The sequence below is a fragment of the Solanum verrucosum genome, unplaced genomic scaffold (assembly GCF_900185275.1).
Source record: "Solanum verrucosum unplaced genomic scaffold, falcon-dt-bn FXZP01000183.1, whole genome shotgun sequence".
NCBI lineage: Eukaryota > Viridiplantae > Streptophyta > Magnoliopsida > Solanales > Solanaceae > Solanum > Solanum verrucosum.
The window spans coordinates 5,586,280-5,611,165 of record NW_026020430.1 but is presented as its reverse complement, the minus strand read 5'-3'; the positions used below and the strand labels follow the sequence as shown (position 1 = coordinate 5,611,165).

The 24,886-nt window shown below is 32.5% G+C and overlaps 2 protein-coding genes across 2 annotated transcripts; both read right to left on the bottom strand.

The window, feature by feature from the left end:
• Positions 1–7,932: 7,932 nt before the first annotated feature.
• On the bottom strand, positions 7,933–8,610 carry LOC125807814 (protein FANTASTIC FOUR 1-like). Its single transcript, XM_049487545.1, has one exon. The coding sequence runs from the start codon at positions 8,608–8,610 to the stop codon at positions 7,933–7,935; it is 678 nt and encodes a 225-aa protein (XP_049343502.1).
• A 3,347-nt stretch (positions 8,611–11,957) lies between these two features.
• Positions 11,958–24,438, bottom strand: LOC125807871 (DAR GTPase 3, chloroplastic). Its single transcript, XM_049487609.1, has 9 exons — positions 24,230–24,438; positions 15,808–15,951; positions 15,562–15,678; positions 14,539–14,682; positions 14,368–14,454; positions 13,566–13,681; positions 12,942–13,123; positions 12,593–12,650; positions 11,958–12,487 (listed from the first exon to the last, which is right to left on the bottom strand). Exons 1-9 carry the CDS (start codon positions 24,368–24,370, stop codon positions 12,364–12,366), a joined length of 1,113 nt encoding a protein of 370 aa, XP_049343566.1. The 5' UTR covers positions 24,371–24,438; the 3' UTR covers positions 11,958–12,363.
• Positions 24,439–24,886: the final 448 nt, after the last annotated feature.

Here is a 24,886-nt window from a genome sequence, read left to right as displayed (position 1 = left end):
GGTTTGGTTTGTAACAGAAAAGAAGTACATGAAGGTAAGAAATATTTCATTGCAAATTTTTATTTTTTATTTCCTCTATTTTTGTCTATATAAATTCGTATTTGGTTTGTGAATGAAACTAACATGTAACAAAAAAAAAGTACATGAAGTTAATAAATATATCATTCTCAAGTTCTTATTTTTTCATTTCCTCTATTTTGTCTATATATTCATATTTATTTTCATGAAGATTCACATACAAAGTCATCTTCAAGTCTTTGTTTTTATTTTTATGTACTTAGACATGCTTTCTTAATATTTTTTAATGTTTGTATTATCATTCATCAAGCAAATATGATTAAAAAAAATCTCTGTAATTCTTAACAATGTTTTGTTTGTATGCAATTGCTCTTTCTAATAGTTAGTTTTCCGGATATAATATAGTTTGATTATAATATTTGTTAGATTTCAAGAAATAATTATTATTTAGTATTGTTAGTACTATTGAAAAGATAATATACAAATATATTACATATAGTTTAAATTTCGTTCTTTCTTTTGATATAACTATTTTTAATTGGTATATGATAAATTTTTTTATTCAGTTGGTTGCATATAATGAAGAGTTTGACATATGGATCAAAACATGATGACGGATCTACTTGCAAAGGAAGATGATAGAAGGGAAAAAAAAATGAAGCATAATTAGAGATTATTTTTTTTACTTTGAATTGTATTAGCAACTTAATTACTTTTGCTAGAATTTTCTAAATTTTGATTTGTATAAATAATTTAGCTAAATGTATTATATTGTCAATGCTAATCATTTGATCCGCTGTTATTATACTTTTTCTTTGTTATGAAGCAAAATTAATATAATTATCTCATTTTAACAACAACAAAAAAAATTATGATGATTAGGAGTTTCATTTTTATTATAATTATAAAAAAGTAATTGAAAAATAAAATATTATTTTCATGATGCCATTTTTTGCGTATGTAACAATTTGTTTTCGTCACTGTTCTTTTTGCTTTGAAATGTATTTATAATTTTTATGTAATCACCATTTTTTATATTTTCTCTGTTCATTTTTTGTATTTTCACCCCGTATTTTTATTTATTTATTTTACAAATAAAATCAATACATAATTAGTAATACATTTAATGTCTAATAAAATTATACATTTAGATTATTTATGACTCATGTCTCTTCATCTTACTTGTAACTTTTATTATTAAATATTATTCATAACTTTTGTATGTTTCATTTTTCATAAATCTTATAAATATTTAATTAATGTTTAAAAAATTATAATAAGCAAATATAATAATAAGGACATAATAAGAAAATCAATTTTGTTTTGACGAAATTAGAGTTTGAATAGAAAATTAGTACTCCTACAAAAGATAGAGAAAATTAAAACATAAATTTTTTTTTTCAACATAATACAATATATTGTTATTTCAACATATTATCTCTTATTCCATTTACTTCACAACAGTGAATATTTTGTTCTACTATATACATATACAAAAAAATTATATTTTATATGTTTAAAAAAATGAAAAAATCTATGATATCGCAGATGAAGAGAAATATTAATATTATCTATATATTTGATATTAATCTAAATATTACATATTTCATATTATTATCTTATAAATATTTCATATAGCCGCGCGAAGCGCGGATAGTTTCACTAGTTACTATAATATCGAGATTATAATACAAGAAAAAAATTAATGACAAGTTTATTAAGTGGTGATTTACTTTATGTTTTAGTCCATTAGACTAAAAACATAATATGTGAAGTATAATATATATATATATATATATATATATATATATATATATATATATATATATATATATGAACGTGTGTTTGGGTTGCACCAGATAAATTAATAAACTATTACTTCTACTTCTAATTTTTGCTTGTACATTGTTGGCGGAATGACCTGGGAGGTCCTTATATTTGACTCTGTTTGTAAGTTGGACCCTTATACTTACAATTTTGTCAATTAAACCCTTAAACTCACTGAAACACAATATTTTAAACACTTTCCTCATCCTATGTGTGTTCGTGTGGTACACTCATTTACATGTAGGATTCCACGTCATTTTTCATATAAATTTGATATACACTTGCTTTAAAACGCGTGGAATCACACATCATTCAAAGTCAGCAATATTAATGCCACATGTGTTCAGCCAATGATCAGGGGTGTTTAATATATTGTGTTTCAACGAGTTTAAGGGTTCAGTTGGCAAATTCATAAGTATAAGGTTCCAACATACAAACGGAGCAAAGTACAACGGCCTCCCAGACCATTTCGCCTACACTGTTTAAAGACTTTTGGAGAGTTCTTTAGGAGAGTATTTGTTAACTTGGTGTTTTTATATCACGTGATTAGTAATTTCGAGATTGTTATCAATTATTTCACATTGAGTATGATATAAAAATAATATACCGTCCGATTTTGAAATGTGAGGCAGAGCTAGACTTCTCATCTCAATTATTTTGAATCAAACCTCACACTTATGTTTAAAAAATTATCTATAACTTAGTAAATAACATCTTTTGAAATTTAAAACCCATAAACATAGAATGTTAGTTCCATTTCTAGCAAAATATATCAAAATCCGAATTAATATACCATATCATATATATTTATCTCAAGATTATTATCCTTGGTTGGACGAATCAAATGAGGCCTAAAAAGTAAGCAAGTTGAAGGTGGCAATTGTAGTCAAATACACTCGGAAGTGACGTGAGTGCTGAAGATCTATCGTATCTTTGTCCTAGGATTTCCCTTTGAATTATTACTCTCTTCATGTATAATAAGTACATAAAATAAAATAAAAGGAAATTTAGTACCGTAGTAGAAAGCAAAGCATTTGATGTGATAGAAGCATTTGTGATAAAAAATAAAAATAAAAAATTGTACCTTAAGACCATCTCCAATCCATCTCTATTTTACTCTCCCTTCTTTATATTTGGAGAGTAAAATAGAGAATGCGTTCTTCAATCACTCTCTATTCTTCAATTATACTAGTCAAAATTTGAAGAACTACTATTTACCTCTCTATTTTACTTTTTGATTATTATAAAATTATTTTTATTATATTATTAATTGAGTCTTTATCATTTGTAATTATTTTCTAATGTAATATAACATATAAAAATATATTATTAATAAGTTACTATTTCCGCAAATTAATAATTTTTCTATTTTATTTTTTAAAAGAAATGGTCACTTTAAATATGTAATTTAAAGTTATTTTAATATTATTTATATTATATAAGATTATTAATTAAGTCTCAAATATTTGTAATTATTTTCTAAGTAATATAACATCTAAAACATATTACTGATAAGTATACTACTTCCATCCCGAATTAACACTTTTTCTAATTTTATTTTATTTTTTTTGTCATTTTAAATATGTAATTTAGATTATAATTATTTTTCATTATGAAGTAAGCACAAAAATTACATGATAATTCAAACAATCGACTTTTATGTTATGGTGATAAATTATTAAACAACACTTTTAATTTTAAAGAGCATTGAAATATTTGATGCAATAGTTCAAAATGGAATAGGGGAAGTAAATTAGTAGATGAATTAATTGGATACAAGATAAAATTGTTAATTTAAATAATTTTTGGCTACACACAAAAAAAAATAAAAAAATGCTCATTTTGAAATCCGTAATACATTAATAGAACATTTATGAGAGAGTAACGTAATAATCTTGAAAGTTGAGTATTTATGATGCAACTATATTTCAAATTTTTCATTAAATATAAAATTATATTTTATTCTAAATAAAAAAAATTCCAACAAATATTATGTATAATACATATTAACAAACAATTCAAATAAAAGTGAAAATCATTGATGAAATACAATTATATAATAGACAATGCATTATCGTAAAATTTAATTTTAAATTTTACATAAATACTCGACTTTCAAGGCTATTACGTTGCTCCCATAATGCTCTATTAATGCATTACAGAGTTCAAAATGAGCATATTTTTGTTTATGTGTAGCTAAAAATTGTTTAAATTAACAATTTCATCTTGTATCCAATTATTTCGTGTACAAATTTACTTCCCTTATTCCATTTTGAACTATTGCAAAAAGTATTTTCATGCTCATTAAAAAATGTAGTTTAATAAGTTATCACTATAATATAAAAGTAGATTGTTTGAATTATCATGTAGATTTTGTGTATTCTTCATAGTGAAAAATAATTATAATTTTAAATTAAATATTTAAAGTGACAATTTTTTTATAAAAAAAATTATTAATTCGATATGAAAATAGTATACTTATCAATAGTATGTTTTTTTACTTAGAAAATAATTCAACTATTAAAGACTTAATTAATAGTCTTATATAATATTACAATAATTTGAAATTACATATTTAATATTGAGAGAGAAAGTTGGCCAATAGGAAGACGATACGTATGTTAATAATTATAGAAAGTAGAAAAAATGGGGACCGGCTGTGAATCCCCCCTCCAGTGCACTCCTAAAAAAACAACACCTGTCAACTTATTTAATCAATGGTCAATAATGAGTAGTTCCCTTTGCTAATTCTCTAACTATAGTTAAGAAGCAAAACTCCAGCAAATCAATAACCATAACTGGTAAATCCATGGACATGAAAATCAAGACCCAATAGAGCAGAAACCAATTGATTTCTCTAATGCAAAAAGATGAAAGAAACAGACAGAATCATCGAATTTGAGTCTCACAAAAAGAAGAAGACGAGCACTCACTCACTCGTCTTTGAAGTGATAATTTGAAGCAGTGTTCCAGCAAAGCAATAAAATGCTCTCTTGTTGTATCTTTGTTAGATACCTTGTTTGATAAAAAAAATAATAATCTAAAACAACAAAGAAGATCAAATTAAGATACTCCAGTTCAAGTTTTAATTAATATTTTGACTTCCAACATCACATAGTTGCAAGTTGTAAAATAACTTAAATCCTTGTATGGGTTTCAAGCTTCGGCTTCTGCTTCTTCATAAACGGGGACTGTTGATTTTTGATAATGGGGAATATTTCTGGCAATCATCCCAACTAACTCCAAATTACTAAAGGAACAATTGATTTTTTTTAGGTGGTCTATCTTGATTATTGATTTGCTGGAGTTCTGTTTCTTAACTATAGTTAGAGGAGAAATAGCTACTCATTATTGAAATAAGTTGACAGGTATTGTTTATTTAGGAGGGGATTCACACTGCAGGGTCCGAAAAAATGGTGGGAGAAGTTTGGGGCATAAGTCGACACGTGTGTGGGGATTTGAGACCATAATCTCCTGAAAATTGAAATGGGCCAACCCCAAAGACAATGGTGGGAGAACTTTGGGGCATAAGTCGACACCTGTGTGGGGATTTGAGACCATAATCCCTTGAAATGGGCCAACGCCAAAGAAAAAGTTTATCAACTTCCAAATTTCTTCAGCTTTCTCTAGATAATATCATCAGATCTTATACTTTTTACCTATCTACTCTACTTGTTTCCTCATGGAATATTATTATTATTATTATTATTATGTTATGTACATACATACATACGAGGGCTGGGCTAACATATTCAACTTTTTCTATCACTTTCAAAATGTATCATCTCATGTCATATTTCAGGTAATATTACCACTGATAAAGAAATACTTGGTAAATCTTATTAGTTCTAACTTTATTACAAAAGCTGATTAGGAAGTCCAATTTCCCTCACACTAAAGGCTGAATATTTGATGCGTGATCAATTTATATTAGAATCTAAGAATTGAGATGGAACATGTTTTGATATTTTATGATTTTTATGAGTAGCTTTAAAGTTTGATGACAAATCGCATGATTTTAAAATACATCACTAATTATCTATGACCAACTGGGAATTAGTAAAAGTTCTCCTTCGATTGTTTATTTACTTTTGATTATGGAAACTAATGATCCGACAGCTTTTAAATTGTGGCTGCATCTTGTTTAAGTATTTCATTAATTTCCAGTAAAACACTGAGCGGAAGAAGTAACTTTCTCATCTTTCACAACTTGGTACTGATCCACTTGTTTCCTGTATTAATTGTTTTGACAAACTGAATTTTATTTTAATATATTTAAGCATTTAGTATTTTATTTTTCTTCAAATCCATTAGTTAGACGTTAGTATATTGTATCAATAACCAACTAACCAAAAGTATCATTAAGCCATAATAAAACAAATAAACCCTCAAGGGTTGGATGAGTGGTTTCCCACGTGGGAGACCCGGGATCAACTCTCCTCACTGACAACCTTCTCAGTAGTCACTTTCACAGGGTCGATTGCTCTTTGCCGTCAAATGGAAAGTAGTCACAGAAAATAGCGGCTGCGAATTTATCTTATAATTCAAAAATTATAATATACTAATAAACTCATTTTGATATTATAAGTAGGGCCCGAAAAGAATAAAATATACACAAATCTTATTCTTATCTTATATGAGACAAAAATAAATTGTTTTCAATAAATAAATTATCTGTAAACCAAAAGTACGGAAGTGATGGGTGTACAATTTTAGAAATTTGTTTGCAGAGTCTTTGAGGTACTCAATGCAAATGCATTGGGTAATTAATTTCATGTGAAACACACCCAATACTTGCAGCCTTCACATGCCATGCACAAATTATAGCATGTGCAAAAATAAGATCAAACTTCCATATTTTGATCCCTTTCTCATTTCTGGTGACTGTGTTCTGTTAATTTGAAGTAACGCTCATAGAGTAATATGTAGATGGACCACTTCATTTTTTTCTGATATAGGATGGATACCTCTGCCTAATGACATATGACAGTGATGTATGCAGAATTTTTACATAATACAAATTCAGTTAAAACTCTAAACTTCAGAACTCATAACTCATAAATTTTAAATTATGTATGTGTTATCTCTGAATATACCAAATAAAAGAAGTAATTACTAGCTAGTGATAGTCACAGTTGAAGTCATATGTTCCAATCTCAATAGAGGCAGACACTTTAAATAAACCAACGTAAATTGAATTTAGATATGTCCCCTAAAACAAACAAAAAAAAACCCAAGTTTGTAAGAAAGATTCAGTGTAACTACTATGGATTATGATGGGAATGCCAAGTGCAACGAACTAAGATTTTACTTGGGGATCATTTGGTTCGAAGACAACTAATAAGGAGATTATTAGTACTATATGTTGGATTAATTATGCTAGCATTATTTTTTATCGACTGGTGCACTAAAAATAGCTAGCTAGCATGCATTGTGTTATAAAAAATAACAATGAATAAGGTGTCTGAGTATTGGTATTGTTAATAACATGCATGGTTTATTATGTATAAAAGAGTACTCCATTAGAGTAATATATTAGTTGTAGGTAAGCAAGATTATATTAATTAGAAGCAAACATTCTTGTTAATACATGCACCCTATGAATTAGGATGCTTAATGAGGAGTTATTAGGTGCTGAAACATGTCTTATTTTGAAGGAGACAGGATTTTGGAAATAGTTAAGTGGAAAACCAGTCCACCAGTTAGGCCTTTTCCCTTTCTAGGCAATCTATTTCTTCAAAATAACTTTCCTTTATTGTCAAAAAGAAACCTCAACAGACAATGACAGAAATATAGAGGGTGTTTAAGACTAATAGTACGTATTTCATCTGAAATATTGCTCCTGCCTCAAATAAGTTTTAATATTTCACGAGTATTAGATTTTATGGCTTATTCTCTATAGACAAACTTGAGCATGCAATGAATATAATGGAGTAGATATTAATGCATAGCAAATGGATTGCAGTAATTTAATTATAATAATAACCATATATATATATATATAAAATCACGTTAGAAATACAAAATGGAAGCATAATACTTAAGTAGTAGCAAGGCAACATCAATATAGGTAGAGAAAGAAAGCATTTAGGAAATGGAGACCCAAAATGGCTCCCAAGTTGGTATCCCTTTGATCCCACTGTTGCACTTCCTTGGTGTTATGTATCCATTTTCACCTAGTAATTTTCTACTATCACTTTCATCAACGACGTTGTTCCAGAAAGAAAGCGTAAGTCTGCCATCGAGGCGTTCTGCTTTGAAGCAAGACTTGGGGGCAGTGATAGTGGTGGCTTTCAAGATTAAACGATCACCTTCGCGATGAGACCTTAGTTGAAGACCATTATTAATTGAAGTGAGAGGAGGAGGAAAATGAGCTACTACTAGTGTTTTGTTAGTAGTATGTTTTTTCCCACCACATTTTGATGGTCGTGAATAATAATTATTCTCGCTACTAATTTCCTCTATGGTTTCGCTAATATCACTGCCTGTTTCGCTCCCTAAGCTCTCAGTACACATCTCCAAGCTTTTAATGCTAAGGGTGTTAGACAAGCGCTTCACCAGAGGGTGAACGTACACTACTTGTTTTTCGTAATCATCTTTTTTCGGGTTACAAAGGTCATGTTGTATCAAACTCCACCCGTCGCCAATAATGTTATTGTTCCCCTTCTTTTGCAATTCATTCAAATCATCACTCTCTTCTCCCTTTTTACACAATGCTTTCACAACTGCCTCCATGCACGATTGCACAGTTGAGCTTGACCCCATCTTTTTTATTTTGTTTTTTAAAATTAACAAAACAGAGGATTTGTTCTGTTACTTGGTTTAAATATATTTTTGGTATTGATCACAAACCAAAAAATGAGGAAGAGAAATAGAATGATAGATAGATAAGATAATTAGTGAAAGGGCAAGGGTTCAATTTATAGAAACAAAAAGTACTTGACAATTGGTCAGATACAACAGACAAGTGGTTCTCTTTGGATCATACGCTACAATGTAATATTTTGATTGCTACTTAAAATAATATATTGTATTCTTTACCCTTTACCTTATACTCCTTATTTAATTCTAGTCAAACCTCCTACCCTAGAATAATAAATGATATTTTAGTAAATTTATAAATTACAATACAATACGATACACTCAAACCAAATACTATAAAAATGTTATTAAACAACAACAAACAATACAGTCTAGCCAAATATTGTATCTACCATACAATAGAATACAATATGAAACAATGATCCAAACAGCGTAAAAATCCTACTTCCTCAATTGTCAAGGTGTTTGATTCGTCTAAGATTTAAGAGAAAAAGTAAAACTTTTAGGATTTGTAGTATTATTAAACATGTCACTTATCAAAATATATACTAAATTATTTCCAGACATATTGAGAATGAATTAATTAATAATAAAAAACTAAAGTCATGTAAAAATGAAACAGAAAGAGTAATTAAATTGTGATAATGAGTTCCAAATACCAATTATAATAGTGTCATGATCATGGTTTTCCTTTTAAATTGTCTGTACTCCCAAGTCCTAACTATGAAAAAGCAAAATAGAAAAAGATTTGGCCAGAGTTGTGAGAGGCGGATTTATTGGATGATGCAAAGTGCAGGACCACAACTTTTGATGCCACTGAATTTAAGAATTTTTACATCATCAATTTAACTTCGTAGCATAATTCGAGTTAAATTTTTAAATTTCAATTATAAATTTGAACATGGAATCCTCAAGTTTTTTTGAGTAATATTTACATATTTAGAAAGTATATAAAATATTATTAATTACGATAATTGATAATTCAAAATAAATAAGATAGTTTGAGTCTCTAAACAGACAAAATATTGATTATTACAGTTGTTAAACCCCTTAACTTCTACTCTGCTAATGTACAAAATATACGGACGAGGAAAAGTCGAAGAAAGTGGGATGTAAGAATAATTCGAAATAGAACGAAGCTAATTGGTCATTGCTTCCGTGGTGCTCTTTAGCATTGATATAGGTACTGAACTTAATAACTTTGATTTAAATTACATTTATTTTAAGAAATTCTTGAACATATATAAATTATTAATTTAAAACTCAATAATTTTTTAAAAAAATTCTTGAACTCGTAAACTTTATTTGACTCTTTAGTTTAACTTATTTATAATTGATAAATTCGGATTGGTTAGATTAGGAATTGATGTAGAACTTTTAGACTAAAAGAGAGTGAAAAAATATTTCTGTCCTTCCTTAGTAAGCCAGCAAAATGTTCCAAAACAAAGGATTTCTCAATAGTTTGTGTTTTTAAGAGTTTAACTTCGACTAATGATATAAAGTAGAAATGTTTATATGATCAAATCATTTAAAAAATAATTGTGGATTATTTTGTTTAGACAAATTATATACATATTTCTTCTTTCTAATGCGTAAAACAAATATAAGACAACCACTTTTCTTGAATATTATGATAATATTGTCAAACATTTAAATTACCAACTGCACAAACATATACCAAATTACTGAAGAAATGGACCATATAATATTAATCTTCTTTTCATTTTCTCCTATTAATTTTTTAAAAAGAAGAATTTAAGACGTGCTAAAGCAGAAGTTTGATTTGTGCCCTGTCTGGGGCGCACACAAACAAAAACAACATAAAATGCTTTTTAATTAGTTTGAAGCTTTTGCTATTGGTCCATCTATAATCTAAAAAAATATAGAATCGTGCATCAGCTCGAAAAAATCGACAATTGTCGAATGAGTGATTAAAATTTATTCGTAAATCAACATTTGTCAAAAGACTCTTATGATTGTGATTAAGATTATTTTTAAAGTTAGTAGGTAGGTGCAACAAATTAAAGGATGATATAAGTATCTGATTAATATGTACGCGTTATCTGGTTGGCTCATTAATATGCAGTATTTAACCACTAAGAAGCAAACAACTTAATTCCTTTATCTCTCATTCAATGTTTGTTTCTTATTTTTCCTTAACCTTTTTCTCCACTACAATGTACCTACTCTAATCTAATCACTCCTTAGTTCTCATCACAAGTGTGTCTATGTCAGAAGATTCTTTAGTTTCAACTTTTCACATGACAAAATTAAAAGGCACTATAATGCATTTCACATATCTTTAGTATAAGCTCACAAGATTCAAGACTTTTTTACTTTAATTTTTTAAATTTTGTGTCAAGTTAAAACTAAATAGTACGGAGGAATATATATATATATATATATATAGTTTTAGTGGAAAGCGAATATGCATCCGCGCGCACTCACTATGACAATAAATTATGTTACTTCAAGGTTTAGATTAAAATTAAATATACATCCCTGCTAAAAAAATGAAGGAAAATAATTCAAAAAGGAGGAATGGAAATTAAACTGTCTATTAATTTTAATTAATGACAACAACTAAATTATCGTTAACTATGTATTTTTAGCAGCAATTAGCATTTTTTCGTAAATGTCCCTAAAGACTTTATTTGACCTTATTAACTTGATTATTACCAGCTTATATATGTAATATTGTAAGACTAATAATCCATTCTACTTTCTTGCTTTTGTAATCTGTCCTTTAAATATTTGCTTTTTTAAAAAAAGGACCATAATCTGTCCTTTAAATATTTGCTGCTGATTCATTTTCTTTTTATTGAGAGATTTGTCTAATATTACCCGACCATTGCTTAGTATACTTTCCTATAAGCCTAGTAACATCATTCTTTTATATGGTGTGTTTAACTAGACACACAAATTTTAAAAAAGAAGAAGACTTTTGTCCAATACCAAAAATATTCTTAAATTTGTGATTTTAAACCTGTCGTGTTATTAATGGCCGTAAAAACATGTTATTAAAGCCTAAAGGTAATTTGAAGTACATTTTTCTTTAAATAGACTAGAAAGCCGCATGCATGTATTTTACAGTGAACACGACACATTATGTGACAGTTTGATTACACTAATAACTTTTTACATAATATGGCAGCAATAGACTTACTTCCCTTTCTGCCCTTCATTTCACATAGATTCAGTCGAATATCATCTAATTTACTGGAGCTGGAATTTTATATAGTAATATACACGGTCTACTCATTGCATTTTTCACAAAAATATTAATGAATCTTCATATTTACAGCAGGTAGATAACTAAAGTTGAAATGTTTCAGCAAATTCCAACTGATGGAATTGTAGCCAAACTATAATTTAATCGTCTAAAGATAACAGTTACAACTGACGATTATAAACCAAAGTCATCATTGCTGTATGGTTTAACTAGCCTGACGCTAATGGAACTCAAGAACCAATTACACCATATGTAGCTTCATTGAGTAGGTTCAGTGGTATATATATACCTTTCTAGCTTGCAGGTGTTTCTGAATGTTTACATGAGATGCGAACAGCTTAGCTTCTTCCTGGGTTTTACCGTCTAGGTACTTCTATGTTGATTTAGAGAAGCTTCCAAGAATTTTCCCCAAGCTATAACTGATTTACATGAAAGCACTAGAACAAGGTCTGAAACGCACAGGTCTACTTGGGTGGCCGCTCTAGTGCTATCCAACCAAATTTCCCTTTTCGGAAATCTTGCAAAATACGAAATGCTGCTTGATTATTGTCCGCATTAAATAACTGAACAGCCAGCTTCTGAACAAATCTGCAACCAAAACAAACAAAGATCAAAATGGAAATATAGAACAAATCCTTGCTGGGGAACCCATAACTTCAGATGCACCCTTTGGGTATAATATGCCATACGCACATTTTACCACAGCGCCCATCTGCCTCAATCTTGTAGCGGTCACAAAGAGCTTTATTACCTGGTCAGAGTGACCCATGTCAGAAAAATATAAGGCAGCATGCATACAAGAAGCTTAAAATGAACTATTTAGGGACAGCCAACCCCTAATGCAAATGAGTTGTTACATACAAGAGGCTCAAAGTACATGCCGAGGTGCAATAAAGATCTAACAGGATGAGTAATTAGTCTTATCGTCTAAATAAGATCCGGTAATGAATTCCGATGCATAGCATCTTCAGCAACGTGTTACAACAAGAAATCTACCAACACGAGTGAATAGCATGTGCTATCTGAATGACAGGAAACTAACCAACAGTTGAAAGCCTTGAAAGCATCTGTACAAGAATGGCTGCAACATCTGCAGCATCATAAGATCTCTCTCCAATATCATCACAAATGGCAAGCTTTATTGCTGCTGTCTGATCACTGATCCTCATAGGAATTATGCCAGGTGAATCTAGTAGCTCTAGATCTTTCCCAAAACGGACCCACCTTTTAATAAAAATGAGCAGTAGACAATCAAAAGGAAGAAGAGTCCGTAAAATCTAACCCAGTCTTTTCAAATTAAATTGATGATAGTCTTCCTTCTTGCATAACAATTAACAATTACATGGACCTAAGTATGGTGAAAATCTTCACTCAGTTCGACTTAGCAAATCATTTTATTTGAAATAGATTGCTATATATTAAAAAGGTACTCCTATCAATTTCTATGTAATGCTTGATTCTAAAATGACTGGAAAATCGAAGCGGTTTAAAGGAATCAGAATGAGATGGTGAAATAGAGAAGAAGGTACAACCCTGTCACCCCCTTGTCACTTAAAAGTAAAGAAGAGATACACGCTTTGGAATCAAAATTTTGTGGGATAATTCATGGAATCTAATGGCGAATGAACTTGCCGCAAAAGAAAAGAGCAAGGAGCTATGGACTTACTTCAGCTCTCTGGTAACACCTGGTCTTGGGGCTGCAGCACACATCCGGCGCTTCAGCAAACGATTTACCAGAGATGACTTACCAACATTTGGATACCCAACTACACCAGCTCGAACCTGTCAAATATATAAAATTCTCACTCAGAAAAAACTAACACAGAAGAAGCAGACATGAATATCCTATCTAAGGAAGTAGTTCCATAATTTTGTCATTTCATCTACTAGTGAACCAAATAAGAATTTTATATTCTGGTACATAATTTCCATATGTTGTTCATCAGTACATTGGTACAAGATTACGGCAGCAGAAATAACACTTTTCCCCTGGTGTACATTCAAACCCAAATTATTAGACAGTAAGACTTTGATGTTCGCCATTGAACTCCTTGCATTTCTTTTATATCACGGTAGATCCTTCCAATGGTCTATATGTAAAATTGTAAATAATGAAAATGACAAATTAAATACAAAATCACAATTAGAGTACTGGCATTAGTCATGAGCCAACTGAATTGGTGGTTTGAATGAAAAAAATCATCGGTACTTGAAAATTGAAATGTGCTCACACAGATCGACCAGTTTAAATGCTTCTGACGGTCAATATGCAAATGATGAAGATAACATATAAATTTAAAAATCAGAATTAGATTGCTAACATCAGTCACGAACCAACTGAATTTGATGGATTGAAAGTAAGTAATCACTTAAGTTTCATTTGTCTTGACAATTGTAATGAGCTCACAACAGATCTACAGTCTAAAGGCATGGATGATATGAGCTATTAGCAATCTTAGTAGACTCACTGGGCGAGGAAGTAGTCCTTTTGCTTTACGTTTTATGTTCACAGTACCCGCTAATGCTTTCGCCAACCTTCCAAGCTTCAGTGCTCCCTGAAATTTGTCCAATACATGAATCAACAAATTATAAAATAACTGTTTGTTGGAGCAGAAACAAGTAAATGCTATTCCAATTACCATTCCAAGCTGGCCATTGGAGAAAACAACTTTAATCCCTTGATTAGCATAATAAGTTGCCCAAGCATTCCGATCAGCAGTTGATATCATATCCTCTCGATTCAAAACCAAAATCCTCTTTCTGTTGCCAAGCCATGAGTCCATCTGCTCATCGAAGTTGAATTACTAACAAAACAAATAGATGAAAGTTGAAAGGAGACAAGATAGGAATCTCACATGCAATAGGAGTCAAGAAAATTTATTAATGGCTTGGTATACTGAATGGAAGTCAAGAAAAGGAATTATGGACTGCACATGTATACTCTATCCTGATTCAAACGAGATTCTTGAGTATCTACTTCATAGACACTCTTTGCATCATTGAAAAAAATTTCCTACATCTCATTTGCTCTTGTTTGGCTGTGCCAAAGGGGAACAGGGTCAGAGTGATACCTATGAATAATCTACTCTTTGAAGCTGCAAACCATCAAAGTGATCCAAGGTTTTGTTAAGTATATTATTAATTTCCAAAGTTCAAAACACACTCCCTGAAGTGATTAAACTGCAATCAATAGGCACATTTCTAAGCCAGACGAGGAAAACTCTGAGATGGAGTATCAGTTTATACTAATCACAAGCGCGATGTAGAAAGAATAGGCCAGGCCAAGAGGAAAATAGCTGGCCAAGTGTTATAGAGGCAATCCATATGCAGAATACCAAGCAGTCCCATTTCTAATCAGAACTGTCAAGCATAATATCAGATCTCAAATGTGAAATGTACTCCTAAGCACATTCTCCAATTCAAATAAAATATAATGATCGAGTTCTCAAGCTGTTTGCAACACTCAAATTTTACACAACAAGTCTTAAGTGGTAAAGATTGTTTAGGATGGCACAGTGGGCCACATCTACCTAGCTGTTGGGAAAGCAGGCTAGGTTACTAGCACATCACTCAATACCCTAGCGAAAATGCAAATATAACAAAACATTCAATAATCTAGCCAAAAAGCAAAAAGGCAAAGCATAAACATGTAAGTTTCTAACCTGTGGATGACTTGTGGACATCGGGATTCTTGCATCTCGAACCTCTATGACAACATCCATTAGTTTCAACTGTTCCTTGAGCTCTTTCTCAGTTTTTGCGATATGACCAGGATACCACTATGTAAATAATAGACACATAGTGTTAGAAGGTCAAACATTCAACAAGGAAACACATGAAAATTTTGAAACATACAGAAGGTCAAGGTCAAGGTCAAGGTCAAGGTCAAGTCCGCACCCTGAGCATACCTGAACTGGTCGTAAAGTCTTTGTCCAATGGTAAAGATCAGTTTCTAGATCATTCCAGTCATATTCTTCTTGAATGTCTTCAAAAGAATTAAAAAGTTTTGAATTCTGACTGCCAGACCCTCCAGCACCTTTCCAACCAACAACCTGAAAAGTTCATTCACAAGAATGTTACTTCGTGTAATGGATAGTTAAAGAGACCCTTCTACGAGAGTTTCCAGAAGTTTCGTGTAATCGATAAAATAAAGTTAGACCAAAAGTTCAATAAGAGCAAGAAAAACTTAATCAGCATTTAGATGACATATAATACCCACATAAGAGAGCATTTGTATGTGTCTAAGTGTTGCATGTGAGAATGAATTAAGAAATACACCACTATTGAATATTGTAGCCTAAAAGAAAAACCAAAACCCAATATAAACCACAATCCATGAACGTTAAGTTTTACACTTGGGCTGTTCAAAATTGAACGTAACCGATAAGCCAACCGTAAAATTGGCTTATTGATATTGGGTTATCGATTAAGCGGTTGGTGAACTGATTAGAATTTTATATTTAACGGCTTATTGGTGTGGAGACGATGATTCAACTTCCTTATCCGATAAACTATTAACCTGTTAAGAGTTACCATACTTAAACTTTTATCTTAGATATATTAGCCTCATATAATATTTTGCCATAATATATTATATATTGTTAGTCCTAAAGCCGTAAAGCCAAAAATTGAAAACCTACTTACTTTTCTGTTGTATTAACTATTATATTATTATTAATTTATATTTTTTGCAATATAGAAGAATTTTATAATTTAACTGCATTTAAAATAGTGAAAAAAAATTCTTAAGGTGCGTTCATGGAAAAAAAAAGGGTAGAGGTTAGGCGATACACCATCCAATAATTGTTAATCCATTATCGAACCAACCATATATTATTAGTTGGCTAGCGAATTAGTAAATTTAAAAACCGATATCCCATAGGCCAAACCATTAAGCGAAATTATCCGCCCGATAAGCAGCCCTATTTTACGCTATGAACCAACTGCTACATGAGACTGCATGATAAGAATCGGGTTTACCAGAATAAACAAGAAAATAATGCGGAAGCGAAATTATAAAGATAAAAGACAGAAATTGAAAGATATGCGAAATTCAAGAATAAAATCCCCAATTTCAAGATAAAGTGCTAAGAACCCTAATTGATCTTAGTATTCAAGATTAGCGGATTAAGACTCATTATGATACTAATAGAGTCAATTCAAGAACTTAGATCAAAAAGTGATCTAGACCCCTATTACGAAGAAACTAGAGACAATAATTAGTATAAGACTAATTACCTTCTTTAATTTACGAATAAGAACCAAAGATATCAAGTTAAAGAATTAATCTCACCTCTTAAGAATCGTTCTTATGAGGTTGTACGATAAATCCCAAGTAGCCACACACAAAGGTGGTTCTTATAAGGTTGTAAGATAAATCCCAAGTAGCCACACACAAAGGTGTAAAGAAGAGAAACTCTCAATGAATAATAATGTTAATCACGTCTGTTCTTAAAATAATAAAATCAACCCCCATATATAGGGAAAACCTATCCCAAATAGAATGAGATTTAAATCCTACTTTTATGGAAACTTTAAACCAGGAAAACTTTTAAACTAGAAAACTTGTAAACTAGGAAAACTTTAAACTAGGAAACTTTGACTTTAACCATTCAGCTTTTTGGACTCTTTTATTGGGCTTCGTGTGGCCCAATCTTCTTTCTTTTGGACTTGAAGTTCGAGACCGCTTTCGTGATAAACATATTCTTGATTTTCATTGAAGCCCGTCAACTTTAGTACAAGTAGGCTGACATGGATGCTGTCACTGCATTAATTTTTGAAAGAGATCTGAGGCTGTCATATATTTCAATTATGGATTTGTTTTTTTGTTTATGTAAACAGAATACTACATTAAATCACATTAGGTGATAAGAACTGATGAAACCTAGACCAATGAAGTCAAAATGTATACTCTCAATAACCGCTAAACTCATTTCTGGTTATTCCTCAGCCAATAACATCAAAGCAAGGCACCCTTCGAAGACAAGAATCCTAGCTTGAAATAACTGCCACATACCATCTTAAGAGAAATGACTATAATTCCAAAGTCTTGAGTAAGCTTCAAAACAACCACATGGGAACATCATCTTGTGCCCATGAGTTGGAAGAGAAGTCCTAACTGGTCTGTATTGAAAATAAGTATCCTACAAGAAGCATCTTCATTCTTCAACCACTGTGAAGCGCTAATATCCAGAACATAATACTACTGATGCTTGAGCAAATAAAAGAGCTGAGAGATCGAGCTCCTAACTTGCACTGGGCATGGCATCCTAAATACTGATGTCCTGCCTTTACTCGACTTTGTATTTCTTCCCTGGCATTACTTAAATCTACCCTTGCACTTGAGTTATCTCATGCTCGTTCACCTTTAAGTCACACTTTATTCAGCAGCTCACACCATCTTTATCATACCTTCATTATAGGCCAAAACTTGCAGCCTCTGGAACCTACCTTACTTGGCTTCGAGGGTTACACAAGTTCTACTAGAGACAATCCAATTATGTAACACTACATTTGTAGTTAGACAATCCAATTTATAGATGGTATTCAATGCAAGTTCTCTGAAGAAGATGTACTCTCTGTTTTCTTAACTGCTTTCATTTACATTTTTTCACCATTGATAGTGTATTGATTCAACAATTTAACATGGTATCAGAGCTTAATTGATAGAGTTCTGGGTGAATTTTCCGCATCTCCATTTTTTTCAGTATATTGCAGAGTTGAAGGATTGCGATGGTGACGAAGATCGACCACAATCATCCTCTGTATCTATCGACATCTGACATTCCAGGAGCTGTGCAGATTGGAATCCAGCTCACAGGGATGGAAAATTACTCACTATGGAGTCGAGCTATGCAATTAACCCTCTTGACGAAGAATAAGATGGGATTTATTGATGGCAGTCTTCGACGAGATGATTTTAAGGAAGAACTGGAGAAGAAACAGTGGGATCGATGCAATGCGATGGTCCTCTCTTGGTTGATGAATAATGTAAGCACGGATCTGGTTAGTGGTATCTTGTTTCGATCTAATGCAGCTTTGGTTTGGAATGACTTGACGGAACGATTTGACAAGGTAAACATGTCACGTATCTTTCATCTCCACAAAGCAATTGTTACGCATGTTCAAGGAGTTTCTCCTGTTTCAGTTTACTATTCGAAATAGAAAGATCTTTAGGATGAATATGACTCGATACTCCCACCTCCTTCCTGCGACTGTGCAAAATCAGTTGATTATACTGATAGTATGCTTAGGCAAAAATTACTTCAGTTTCTTATGGGGTTGAACGATAACTATGGGCAGGCAAGGAGCCAAATTCTAATGATGAATCCATCTCCTAGTGTGAATCAATGTTATGCAATGATTGTTCAGGATGAAAGCCAACGTTCCTTAAGTGGATCTGGACAAACAATTGATCCAACCGCATTATTCACTCACAGGCCTGGAGGCAGTGGTTTTGGATCTCAAGGTTCTGGTAATGGAAGTAGTAATGGTAATTCTCATCGATTTCACAAAGGAGGAAATATATACTGCGATTTCTGTAACATGAAAGGGCACATTCGAGCCAATTGCAACAAGCTCAAGCACTGCACACATTGCAATATGCAAGGTCATACAAAGGACACCTGCTATCAACTCATCGGTTACCCTGCCGATTACAAAGGAAAGAAGAAGGCAAATATTGTAACTACACCTTCATTGCCTCAAATGCAGCACAATAATTTCAACAATAATCTCAATTACCCAATGCAGTATACAGGTGATGGTATTGGCCATTTTGTTTCTCCCATGCAATTTACAGGAAATACAAATGGACACAGTTCTGGATCTATTGCTGGAAATTTTGGACCTGGATCTGTGCCACAGTTTACTCCGAGTCAATATAACAACATCCTTCAAATGCTGAACAAACCCATGTTAAGTGAATCCAGTGCAAATGTAGCAGGTATTTTTGCTAGTTCTTCTCACTGTAACAGTAATACTCATAGCTCAGCTTGGATAGTAGATAGTGGTGCCACTGATCATATGGTTAGTAATACAGCTCTACTTAATCATGGATTATCAGTTTCTCACCCAGGAAAGGTCCAACTCCCCACAGGGGATTCAGCTGTTGTTACACACTCAGGCAGTTCACAATTAACAGGAGGTGATGTAGTTAAAAATGTGTTGTGTGTGCCAACTTTTCAGTTCAATCTTCTTTCAGTGTCTAAGCTCACTAAAGAACTGAATTGTTGTGTCGTTTTCTTTCCTGATTTCTTTATAATTCAGGATCTCTTCACTGGGAAAGTGAAGGAGATTGGTGAAGAGATTAATGGCTTGTACATTACCAGACCACACCAACATCATGATAAATCAAAGAAGGCACTGGCAGCTATTAAAGGATGCGAAGAAGCTCAAACGTGGCATAAGAGACTAGGTCACATCCCTATGAGTGTGCTTAGGAAAATTAAGATGTTTGATAGTCCACAAAAACTTGTTCTACCTAGTTGTGATGTATGCCCATTGGCAAGACAAGTTAGATTGCCATTTCCTATTAGTCAAAGTAGAAGTGAAAATTGTTTTGACTTGATTCATTTGGATGTATGGGGACCTTATAAGGCTGCTACACATAATAAAATGAGATATTTTCTAACAGTGGTTGATGATCATTCAAGATGGACATGGATTTTCTTAATGCACTTGAAATCTGATGTTTCTACTGTTTTACAGAATTTCATTTTGATGATTGACACTCAATTTGGACAGAAAATTAAGACTTTTAGATCAGATAATGGTACTGAGTTCTTTAATGCTCAGTGTGATGGGTTGTTCAAGAGTCATGGGATTGTGCACCAAAGTTCTTGTCCACATACACCACAACAGAATGGTGTAGTGGAAAGAAGGCACAGACACATTTTAGAGACTGCAAGGGCATTGAGGTTTCAAGGTCACTTACCAATTAGATTCTGGGGTGAGTGTGTCTTAAGTGCTGTACACATTATAAATAGAATTCCTTCTTCAGTATTGCACAATAAATCACCTTTTGAATTGATGTATAAGAGATCTCCTGACCTGTCCTACATGAGAGTAATTGGTTGTCTATGTCATGCTACAAATCTAGTCAAAACTGATAAATTTGGTCCGAGGGCTATTCGATCAGTTTTAATGGGCTATGGTTCTACACAAAAGGGTTACAAGTTATATGATCTTGAGCATCAAAACTTCTTTGTTAGTAGGGACGTGGTGTTCAATGAAGCAGTGTTTCCTTTTCAGTCCCCAGCATTGGCTGATTCACATGATACAACAGTATTTTTGGCTTCACCTCCCTATTCCTCTCATACTGAGGATGCAGATGAAGTCCAACCTACTACAATAACAAGTGAGGAAATTATACCAGTAGCTTCACCTCCTTCAGCTGTTTCTGATGATCATTTACATCCTCCTCCTGAGAGAAGGAGATCTCACAGGACAGTCAAACCACCCCTTTGGCAGAAAGATTTCATTACTACCTCCACAAGTAGATCAAACCATTGTCTTTATCCTATCTCAGACAACATTGATTACAGTTGTCTTTCCTCCACTTATCAATGTTACATTGCTAGTTCATCAGTTGAGACTGAACCTCAATTTTATTATCAGGCTGCTAATGATTGTAGATGGGTACATGCTATGAAGGAGGAAATTCAAGCATCGGAGGATAACAAAACTTGGGAGGTTGTTTCTTTGCCAAAAGGAAAGAAAGCAATTGGTTGTAAATGGGTTTATAAAATCAAATATAAAGCTAGTGGTGAGATAGAAAGATTCAAGGCTCGGCTAGTAGCAAAAGGTTATAATCAGAAAGAAGGCCTGGATTACCAAGAGACCTTCTCTCCTATAGTAAAAATGGTTACATTACGGACCGTTCTGACCTTGGCTGTTTCAAAGGGATGGGACATTCAACAGATGGATGTTTATAATGCCTTTTTACAAGGAGATCTTATTGAGGAAGTCTATATGCAATTGCCACAAGGATTTCAGTATGATAAGACGGGATCCTAAAGTATGCAGGTTACTTAAGTCTCTATATGGGCTGAAGCAGGCTTCTCGACAGTGGAATGTGAAGCTCACTACTGCTTTACTTGCTGCTGGTTTTCAGCAGAGCCATCTTGATTATTCATTGATGATCAAGAGGACTGCAGATGGGATTGTGATTGTACTTGTATATGTAGATGATTTGTTGATTACTGGAAGCAGTCTACAACTTATAGATGATGCCAAACAAGTACTTAAGGCAAACTTCAAAATTAAGGACTTGGGCACTTTGAGATATTTCTTGGGCATGGAATTTGCCAGAAATGCCAGTGGTATGCTTATGCATCAACGGAAATATGCCCTTGAGCTCATTTCTGATTTGGGATTGGGAGGATCCAAACCATCTGTCACTCCTGTTGAGCTGCATTTGAAGCTTACCACACATGAGTTTGATCTACATGTTGGAAGTTCAGGTGTTGATTCTTTGTTAGCAGACCCTACTGAATATCAACGACTAGTTGGAAGGTTGTTATACCTTACCATAACAAGACCTGATATATCTTTTGCAGTCCAGCATTTGAGCCAATTCATGCATGCTCCTAAGGTTTCTCATATGGAAGCAGCTGTTCGAGTGGTGAAGTATGTGAAACAAGCTCCAGGTCTCGGTCTTTATATGGCTGTTCAGACAGCAGACACACTTCAAGCATACTGTGATGCTGATTGGGGATCTTGCATTAATACTAGGAAATCCATTACTGGTTATATGATTCAATTTGGAAGTGCTTTGTTATCCTGGAAGTCTAAGAAACAGCCTACCATTTCCAGAAGTTCTGCAGAGGCAGAGTATAGGAGCCTCGCCTCCACTGTCGCTGAGCTAGTTTGGTTAACTGGTTTATTCAAGGAGCTGGATATGCCATTGTCTTTACCTGTTTCTTTTTATTGTGATAGTAAAGCTGCCATTCAGATCGCAGCTAATCCTGTATTCCACGAAAGGACTAAACACATCGACATTGACTGTCACTTCATTCGGGAAAAGGTTCAAACTGGCCTTGTGATGATTCAATATTTGCCCACACAGGAACAACCTGCCGATATCCTCACAAAGGGGCTAAGTTCTGCACAACACTCTTATATAGTTTTCAAGCTAGGCTTGAAGAACATCTTCATACCACCTAGCTTGAAGGGGGGTATTGAGGACTACAACTATGATAAACAAGTTGCAGCTAGTTGAGCTGAGCTGGCACACGAGTCAGTTAGAGTTTGTTAGAAGATATTTTATGTAGTTAGTAGATTGTTAGAGATTATTAGCAAGTAGAATCTTTTGTATATAAAAGGTCCTAGCCTCATTCATTTGTAGTTAGACAATCCAATTTATAGATGGTATTCAATGCAAGTTCTCTGAAGAAGATGTACTCTCTGTTTTCTTAACTGCTTCCATTTACATTTTTTCACCATTGATAGTGTATTGATTCAGCAATTTAACAGTTCTTCCTCCATCTGAATATCTTTTTTGGCAACCATTAGGGAATTAAGCAGTTTTTTTCTTTTAACTATACAAAGTTATCATTTATCCTGCTTTTTATGTACTTCTAAAAGTTGTATTTCAAAAAATAAAATTAACTTATTTATGTTCTAAAATGGGATAACGGTCTGAAAAATACCCCAACTTTGATCGAATTTGTTGTTGCAATACTAAACTTTCATGAAGACCTATTACCTCCCTAGACTATTTAATACCGAATTTTAAACATATATATTTGCCCAAGTAGACATAAAAAATAATGCAAAATTTTAAATAGTAATGTGTCCACGTGGGCACATATATATCTTTAAAATACACTATTAAATAGTTCAGGGTAAAAAATACGGTATTAAATAGTCTAGCGAGATAATAGGTCCTCATGAAAGTTTAGTATCGCAACAACAAATCCGACCAAAGTTGGGGTATTTTTCAGACTCTTATCCCTTCTAAAATTAACAAAAAGTTGGGATTTTAAGTACTTTTTACGTAGTTTCTAATTAAAATAGAAGTCTAAAAAATTGATGTTCCAATTACAGAAAATTAGATGTCTTGGCGAACTCCGTTTGTTCATTTAGGGGTTGGATGGAGTACTATGCAACTATTGGCTAATTTAGCACCTTAAATACATAAGTAAATGAAGTGAAATTTTGTATAATGCATACTTCTCCAGTAACTATAAGCAGATATTGCAGCACCTCAGAGAGCTATAAAACAAGTTATTATGCTGCTTCAAAGCAAAAGGGCAAAATAAAAATTCAGCTTTCAAGCTTTTCGCTGTACCAGCGTAAATATAACACGGGAAATATTATACAGTTTACCTGAATTGTGGAAGAGAGAGAAGGAGGATTGGCAGAGGAGATGGCTGCCGGTGGTTGATTGTTCCGGCAACTAAGAGACCGGCCGCCGGCGAGTGTAAGGCCAGCGCTGTTCAGCAATAAACCAGGGAACTGTGTAGCCATCGGTTGCAGATTATCGCTTCAGATTTACCACTGCACAAGGCATTTGAACATATACTTTGTAAAGCTTGTTGGTATGCAAAGGATATTTTTTTGGTCTACTTTTAAAATAATAATAATAATAATAATAATAATGCTTGTTAATAAATAACGAATTTATATACTTTAGAAAAAAATAGAAGTATTAGACAAATAATTATCTTTATAACTTTGACTGCAAAGGTGTTTTTTTGTAAAATAAAACTGAAATCAACCAAACAGTTTTGGTTCTTACTTAAAACTTAGTTTTGGAAAATTTGAAACTAACGTTTATAGATCCTTCATGTATTCAGAAGCCTCAAATTTGTTTTGCTCTTCCTATTCTCTTTAAAATTCATTGTTCTCATTTGGAAAATTTATTATACAAGGGAAAGAAGCTTAATTATGCAAAACCCAAAATACGTGTGTTGTGTATGCTATTCAAATAGAAAAATAATTGTAATTGACATACAGACCTAAACCTTGAGGGAATTTTTTAAA

Bases quoted from the DNA above. Each gene is read 5' to 3' on its own strand.
- LOC125807814 (XM_049487545.1), bottom strand. From the start codon at position 8,610: ATGGGGTCAAGCTCAACTGTGCAATCGTGCATGGAGGCAGTTGTGAAA.
- LOC125807871 (XM_049487609.1), bottom strand. From the start codon at position 24,370: ATGGCTACACAGTTCCCTGGTTTATTGCTGAACAGCGCTGGCCTTACA. The intron at 15,952-24,229 runs GTAAACTGTATA...TGAACTTTTCAG, and splicing joins CTCTCTCTTCCACAATTCAG to GTTGTTGGTTGGAAAGGTGC. The intron at 12,488-12,592 runs GTGCGTATGGCA...TTTTGGTTGCAG, and splicing joins GATGGGCGCTGTGGTAAAAT to ATTTGTTCAGAAGCTGGCTG.